Here is an 8,094-nt window from a genome sequence, read left to right on the forward strand (position 1 = left end):
TAAGGGCACATGACGAACAGCTTGCACGCCCTCTCTTGCTCGAGCTTCCTTAGCTTGTACAATTAATACAAAACGAAAAACATAAATATGTAAACGTATTTTAACAGGTGGACAGTTTAATTTATTCCAACAAAAAGTTTATCTACAAAACAGGTCAATGAAAAATGTGTTTTTGGCAGCCGTTTTAATGTGTTGTTATGGCAACGAACCCACCTCATGTATGTTGTAAACTCACAAACATACAGCAGCATAGAGTTATACACCTGTCGCCCATTTTTAGACATCTGTAAAAACACAGCTATCCTCGCACCCATGGCCCACTACAGAGTAAGCATCCGGTTTCTTTCTATAGCTGGTATTTGTTTCTGCTCGCTAAATAAATGCTGTAGTTGCTCGTGTGAAGAGTGTGCTAACTAGCTAGCATGGTGAAGCAGTTAACTGCCCTCAACCGGAGTCTGAAAATTATTTATCCACAATTGTTTTCTTAATGGATAAACCAGTCAGACGTGTGCTGTTAACCTTCAGTGAGTCAAAGAGTTTGTGATAGTCAAATATTAATCTTGTGTTTCAGGCCCCGGAATCGAAGAGAGAACAGTTTAGAAGATATCTTGAAAAATCCGGTGTCCTTGACAGTATAACAAGCGGTGGGTATAAAAGCTATTCAGATCCAGTGTTGTAGCATTTAGGGGACAAAGGAATGGTTATAAAACCTTTGACCAAAAGGGTCCATTCTGCATGGGGAAATGTCAAAGCTGTGTGAAAAAAGGTGCCTATTTACCACCAAAACACTGCTTTTCAGCTGTGAAAGTGATGTTTAAGACCACATTTATATTTAAACTAAGTGCTGATATAGATGGATTTTAAATTATGAAAATCATATTAGATTAGAATGTATTGTAGGTAAACAGTTAGATTAACATACGCTATAGGGTATATAGACATAAAGTAGGCCTATACTTTATTATTCTAACGTTTTTTTAAATGTCAGCACCAGGTTTATTTGTTAAGGGCAAATACAAACAGAGCTCTTCGTTTAGGACTCAGTTCTACAAAAAAAGTTTCAGAAACAGCTCAATAATGTGGATGTGGAAGTCATTCTTAACCTGTTAAGCACCAAGCCTGTTTTTCATGTTTCAGGCTCGAAAATGACATGCCCAAAACAAATGACTACAACTTAACTTCTAAAAGGGTTATATGAATAATTTATTTTATCAAAGCAAGGTTACATCTGTGAGTTGGATGTAGAAGTGTCAGAATCAATATAAATGTTTTTTATTTTAAAGAAAATTCAGATTTTACATAGTAAAAAACTGTAAATTATAGTGTCCGTCCAAAAATTATTTTTTACAGATAGTGAAAACTACCCTTGGATGATGGGTTAGTAGACTAAAAGGAAGGCAAAAGTGAGGAGTGAATATATTGTATTCTTGGGGAATTTGTGGTGTGGTCTCATCACTTTTCTTTATTCTTAATCCTTAATTTGAAAGTTTACCCCTGTAATGGGGCGGGTTACAACAATGGCACACTTTAGTCATTATTTGATTGATTTGGTAAGACAGGTAACATTGCTAATTGTAGCTCCTACACAAGAAATCCTGAAGTAAGGCACTGAACCAAGAAGTGTTTACAACCATCCACTGTCTCCTGTACATTTGCAATCAGTGCATGTTGGTGAGCCTATCCATTAAGTGACATGATATCTCTGTTGTGCTGCTTCATCACTGTTTTCTTTCTCTTTTTGCAGTATTAGTGGCACTTTATGAAGAGGCCGACAAACCTGACAATGCACTGGAGTATCCTTTTCTCATGTGTGCAGCTTTACAGAGCCATTGGGGTTTACAAGCCTAATTTACACTAGCAGCAACCCTCAGACGCGCGTGCACACACCCATTCACACTGTACCTCACAATCACTTGTCCCCCGTGCCAAATTCCAGCCTCCTAGGACGAAAACTGTGGTTCCAAAGGAAGCTGTAAAGCTACTAATCACAACTTAAAAACAAGTGTTGGTGTATCAAAATTGATTACCCTGCCCAACCCCAATACAAAAAGGGATACAGTGTGTTTTATAAGAAAATAATGTTAAGAGAAACATAGCATTTCAGTCTCTTCACCTATGGACGTGGTACATTGAACACAAATGTATTGAATAAGAATACCCAGTCTATAATTCATGTAAAGCTGAGATATTTGGTCCCTATTGTACTTGAGCCTACATGGCAACACAAATGACTGACTTAAAACACTATCTTTGCGTTCACAAGCCACATTTTCTCCATTCTGTAAATGCAATGGGAAATCTTCTTGAGAGCATACATTTCCTAACAAGACATTTTTTATGACACGTCACTCAATGATTAAACATCAATTTAATTCCAGGAAAAGTTTACAGTGTGCTTAGAGATTTTTTGACACAAGCCTGGTCTAAGGTGTTAGGCTGACTGGACAATTGCTGTGGAAGATATCAGCCAGTCGTTATAAAGCCCAGTATTTCCCCTGTTTAAAATGTCAAAACAGCTAGAGAGATAAACAGCCATTCAGCTGGTTTTAGAAATCTCTAATTTAGGCGGCCTTTTGTCAGATAATTTTTTGCTCCTTCTTCTCATCTGGATAAACAATTGTGTCTTTGGGAATCAGATAAACATTGATTTTCTTTATGTATAGAAAACCAAAGTGTGAAACCACTGCTAGATAATTGAACCCAGCAAGACTGCAGTTTAGCACCATGCTTTAGGTTAATGTACCTTAGTTAATAGTTGCGGTGATTCCTGCAGAAATCATACTTTTTCTTCACATAATGGCTTTACAGAGAGCGCACGTTGACCTTAACCAGCTGCACAGCTTCATAAAGCTTCACCTCGGAGCGGCCAGTCCAGAGCCGGCCGATGTTGAGACTCTTCGCATGGAGCTGGCTGACCTACAACAGAAATGCAACCTTCTCATGGGGGAGAATAAAGAGCTGAAAAACAGGGTGAGATGCAAGTCTAAATAAAAAAATAACCAGAGCTGCTTGTGCCTTAGTGTACTCTAACCCCTGCCTTAATCTCATTTCCAGCTGATGCAATACGAACCATCGCCAGAAGAGAGAGCAGCAGAGTAGCTGGAGGGGCTTTGTCATGTACAAAATAGAAGAAAACGTTAAGCATTCTTTTGGAAGAATGTGTAAATGTTTATTAAATAATAATGGATGAACCATGAATATAACATCACTGCTGTTGTTTGTCATATAACAAGAAGCAACTTATCCTATGTCATAAATAAAAATGTTTCTTTTACAGAATATGATATCAGCCATTCCCTTGAATTCATACAGTATCTCTATTTACAACCAAAGGATTCTGCTTACATCACACATCCATTCATCTGAAATAAATACATAATAAAAAAGACAATACTCTTTTGGAAGGTCATTTCATTTTTTTTAAATATGTTGATATTAGAATGCTTTGCTAAGAAAAAAGGGGTCATACAAAATATATAACTTAGAGGTCGCAGTTTATGTGTGAAGGGAAATTAAAGTCTGATAAATGATGCATTTTTTATCATTGTCACTACAAATATATTTAGCACTTCATTGTGACATTGTGTTGAACGTTCCTTCTGCCTGAGTTTAATTCAATCAGACAGCATCAACGATTTTAAAAGTATCCCGTTGTGTAACGGCACATTGTGACCTGAAACAACTTATAGATTTGTGCTTCAGTTTTCCACTGCCCTCTAATCATTCAGACAGAGCTGCTGCGTACAATCAAATCATTAAATGTCCATTTAATATCTCTGTAACAGACGTGTTGAAGTAACAAAACAAAACATTCCATTGTAATCTGACCCAAAATGTAAAGGCTTTTCATTGGTCTAATAACTGCAATGTCCTAAATGGGCAACAAAGGCTTTTTTTCCGCTTGTTAAATGTCTCTCAGGGGTATAATACATAACATTCCCAAATTAAAATATTTAGTTGTGTACTTAAGTTATCACAAATGCTTCCAAAAAATGTTGAAACCTTGAGAAATCGTTTTTTTTCAAGGTAACGGTCTGTTTGCCGCATCTGTAATGGCGTCGTAATCCGATTTTTGCATGCGTCATTGTTTTTTTCAGAAGCTGTCATAAATATACTTTTTATCCAGTTGAAGCATAATTTTTACAATAGACTTTGTAGATCTGCTCCTTTCAACTCTGTATTTGAATTGGATAAAGGATTTTAGTCAGTGGACGTCTTAAGTCAAACAAACTGAGCTAATGTTAGCCAATACGTTCATCAAACCTGACTGTAGAAACGACAAACACAGATTCAATGTAAGACTGCTTTATTAAGTCTTTTCATTGGTTTTTCTCAGTGGGTCCGTTTATTTTGAACAATAGGAAAGCTCTGCGGATAATTCGGCTTCCAGTGAACCCCTCCTGAACGATGAAAAAAAGCAGAATCCTGTCCGTGAGGAGCTGACTGCAATCACTGTAATGTTGGCAACTCCAAGGATCCATCGATACTTCACAACCAAATTCGTCACATTTTTTATCGAGAGATATCTAGTGGCAAAAAATGACATCTTGTGCGTTTTTGTGTGAAGTGCAGGAATATAGCGTTCCAACAACTTGCATCCACATATGGCTTATTGAGAGTTTGTGTCGCCATGTCGGAGCAAACGGTTTATATTTGCAGATCAGTTGGAGCTCTTCTGCTGCTGCCGCTGCTGGCCGCTGACACTCTGCGGTTTGGAGAGGAGGCGGGGGGGCTGTTACTCTCCCTGCTGTGTCGGGACACTGAGCTCAGCTCCCCCGCAGAGTCCGGGCTCTGAGACCTGCTCGGCCTCTTAATGTCTGATTTAGAGAGGATCCTGGCTCGGGGTCCCACGCAGCTGCTGCGGAGCTTCACGCTGCTGTTGTTCCCGTGGTAGGAGTCACTGTCCGAGCCGTTCCCCTCCACCAGAGTGGAGCAGTTCCACGGTGGACTGACCCTCCGAGACTTCCTCACAATGCCTGACAGCGCTGCGCAGGACGAGGGGTCCGCTACGGGGAGGGTGGGGTACTCAGAGGCGGCACACTCCATGTCCCCGTGGTTGGGTTCCTCTGGCTCTTCCTGTTTGTCTGCAGGAGGGGAACGCGTCTCGCTGCTCGTGTTGTTGGAGTTGCTGTTTTGCTCCGTGGGGCTCGGCACCCCCTCCTTGCCGTCCTTGTGGCCGTCCGGCTTTGCAACCGGGTCCCCTTTTATTGGGACGAAGGCCGAGGAGGCGTTCAGAAGAGGGTAGGTGGGTCCGTTGCCCTGCTTCTCCAACAGCAACGTGTACCCGCATGGTGCCGTGGGGATGGTACTCTTGCGACCCGCAGATGTGCCAATGCAAACCTGATGCACGACTGAGTTCTTCTTTGACTTGTCGACGTAATAATCGTCCATGTCGTCTTTCAGATGAGGGTAGTAGGACAGGATGCCCTTCTTGAGCTTCTTGAATCCCAGGTGCATGATCTCCAGAATGCTGAGGAAGAGGGAGATGCAGGCGATGCCCTGCATGAAGATCATGAACACAGTTTTCTCGGTGGGCCTGGACACGAAGCAGTCCACCACATTCGGGCATGGCTCCCTCTCACACTTGAACAGAGGCTTCAGGCGGTTTCCGTACAGAAAGTACTGCACCACCATGAAGCTGACCTCCACCACGGAGCGGGTCATAATGTGGACCAGGTAGGTGCACAGCAGAGAGCCTCTCAGCGGAGCTTTGTTGAGCTTCCCCTGCTCCAGCTGCTTCATCTCCTTCTCCATCCTCCTCCGCACCTCCACCAGCTCCACGTCCACCGCCTCCAGCTCCCGGCGGAGAGCCACCTTCTTGCAATGGCGCTCCTTCTCCAGAGCCCGCAGCTGGTAGATGGCGTGGCCCATGTACACCAGGGAGGGGGAAGACACAAAGATGACCTGCAGCACCCAGTAGCGGATGAGGGAAATGGGGAAGGCCTGGTCGTAGCAGACGTTTCGACAGCCAGGTTGGTCCGTGTTGCAGATGAAGTCCGACTGCTCGTCGTTCCACACGTCCTCCGCTGCCACGCCCAGCACCAACATCCGGAATATGAAGAGGATGGTCAGCCAGATCTTGCCGACCATGGTGGAGTGGATGTGCACCTCCTCCAAAATCCCCCCGAGGAAGTTCCAGTCTCCCATTTTTTATATTAGCAGTTCTGTAAAAAAACAAACAAGGTAAAGCCTAATAGATAATGGATTTTTGGGGGAGATTATGGCATGGCTAACTGGGTTTTTTTTTAAATCAGAAAGTGATAATCTTTTTGTAGTGACACATCATAGGCCAACTATCTTGAAGCCAAACCCTAGATTTGTGGTTTATATAACAAACTAACACACTTTGTTAAAGAGTGTAGAAGGTATAAAATTGTGTAATTTAGTATTGTGTGAATAATGGGAATAATTGACTTCATTAAGGTGAATCATTAGGTTTATAGTCCAACCATTACTTCAATGTTGGGGCCAATACCAATGTTGATATTTGGGTGTTAAAAAGTCTGATTGCTCTATAAATAACAATATATTTTATTTTTTTTACGAATTTTGATCAATATACTACGATGGCCAAGGTTGGATCTACTCTATCATACATCTTCAAATATAATCTAATAAAATATAAAAGATTGTATCTTCTGGAAAAATCTCAGGGATTAGAAAGTTCTTTTTGATGGATATTTCCAAAAATGAACCTGCTATGTCCTAATATGCCCCTTTTTTCACCAACCAACATTTAATCAACATTTAACAGCATCAAAGATATTAGAATAGTATTAATTCCCTTACCTATCATCTTGGATATGAAATGCAACAACGAAGGCCTTAATGCTGCTGAACACAATCCTACGAGTACATCTTCTATCTTCTGCATCCTCTTCTAAACAAAGGACAAACTGGCAAACAGCCTCCACTGGACAAAAGCAAATGATCCCTGGCCAACTTATAGCCTGTCAGAGACAATTCAATCGATACTGTTGTGATGCTCTGTTGCCATTTCCCTCGCAGCAGAATGAATGGAGTGACTGCCCGTTCCTGGGACTCATTAAGGGTGAGCTGAAGGGGTTTGTGTCTTCTGGCTGAACCTAAAGGACCCTGAACTTGTTGGAATGCAGATAGGACAGAACAGGATGCACAGGGATGGGAATCTTCATCTGAGAGCCTTAAAGGTGGATTCTAAAATACAGGAGAGGCTTTAGAAGCGTTATATTGAAATATTGGTTATATATCCCGTACTTATTACAAAGGAAGAAATGTTGCACTAGAGCCACAGCAATGAGCAGTGAAGCTGAAGTTCACATCCAGCTCACAGGTCTGTTACTGCAGTGTTGGATAATGTGGGTGGTTTGACCTGGCTCACAATTTATTATTGTTTAATAGGTCAAAGTAGATGTCCTTCTTGATGGCTTTTCTTTCCAATATAATTAAACTAAATCAGTAATCATGACCTGATAATTTAAGATTATCCACAGATTTTGATGCGAGCAGAAAATAAGTTGAACTATTCCGATCCCAGGTCCTGCAATCAACATGTTGATTTCTCCGATTGGCCAACAGTGTGTGAATGTTAGTTTCTCTGAGCAGGTGGAACTTTGTATCCAGTCACTGCCTCTGTATGAATGGGTTGTGATGAATGAGGAAATGAGGACTTGTAGAATGTAAAGGCGCTTTGAGGGGTCGTTAAGACTGGATAAAGCACTATATAAATGCAGTCCATTTAGCTAAGGGCTCCTTTACTGCAGCTCATCTGAGATAAAGCTCAGCAGAGGACGCCATTCATGTTTACATCAGACTGATATCTCCAACACTCTCGGATAAAAAATTAACCAATTTAGGTTAAGAAACAGCACTACAGGAAGGACATTTTAAAAAACGTTTTGATTGTGGGGGGAATTGTCCCTTTAAGATGACACTTATGTTTAAAGAATGACTTACATTTGTAAATAATCAGAATTATTACAGACATATTTACAGTCAATTGACTAATTGATTCAGGCTCGTCCCACTGTGCGTTTGCTCTTTGACACAGAACGGCGGATGGGAAATCCACAGATGTTCAACAACACAAGAATACAGATTGGCCTTCTTTTTGTA

General features: G+C 41.2%; 2 protein-coding genes across 2 annotated transcripts; one reads left to right on the forward strand and one right to left on the reverse strand.

The window, feature by feature from the left end:
• The first annotated feature begins 16 nt into the window (after nt 1-16).
• On the forward strand, nt 17-3,399 carry LOC117477549 (c-Myc-binding protein-like). Its single transcript, XM_034124228.1, has 5 exons — nt 17-327; nt 572-644; nt 1,745-1,793; nt 2,841-2,970; nt 3,055-3,399. Exons 1-5 carry the CDS (start codon nt 217-219, stop codon nt 3,097-3,099), a joined length of 408 nt encoding a protein of 135 aa, XP_033980119.1. The 5' UTR covers nt 17-216; the 3' UTR covers nt 3,100-3,399.
• A 938-nt stretch (nt 3,400-4,337) lies between these two features.
• LOC117478146 (gap junction alpha-9 protein-like) lies at nt 4,338-6,206 on the reverse strand. Its single transcript, XM_034125063.1, has one exon. The coding sequence runs from the start codon at nt 6,145-6,147 to the stop codon at nt 4,648-4,650; it is 1,500 nt and encodes a 499-aa protein (XP_033980954.1). The 5' UTR covers nt 6,148-6,206; the 3' UTR covers nt 4,338-4,647.
• Between the last annotated feature and the right edge of the window lie 1,888 nt (nt 6,207-8,094).

The sequence above is a fragment of the Trematomus bernacchii genome, unplaced genomic scaffold, assembly GCF_902827165.1.
Source record: "Trematomus bernacchii unplaced genomic scaffold, fTreBer1.1, whole genome shotgun sequence".
Classification (NCBI taxonomy): Eukaryota; Metazoa; Chordata; class Actinopteri; order Perciformes; family Nototheniidae; genus Trematomus; species Trematomus bernacchii.

Bases quoted from the DNA above. Each gene is read 5' to 3' on its own strand.
- LOC117478146 (XM_034125063.1), bottom strand. From the start codon at position 6,147: ATGGGAGACTGGAACTTCCTCGGGGGGATTTTGGAGGAGGTGCACATC.
- LOC117477549 (XM_034124228.1), top strand. From the start codon at position 217: ATGTATGTTGTAAACTCACAAACATACAGCAGCATAGAGTTATACACC. The intron at 645-1,744 runs GTGGGTATAAAA...CTCTTTTTGCAG, and splicing joins CCTTGACAGTATAACAAGCG to TATTAGTGGCACTTTATGAA. The intron at 2,971-3,054 runs GTGAGATGCAAG...TCTCATTTCCAG, and splicing joins ATAAAGAGCTGAAAAACAGG to CTGATGCAATACGAACCATC.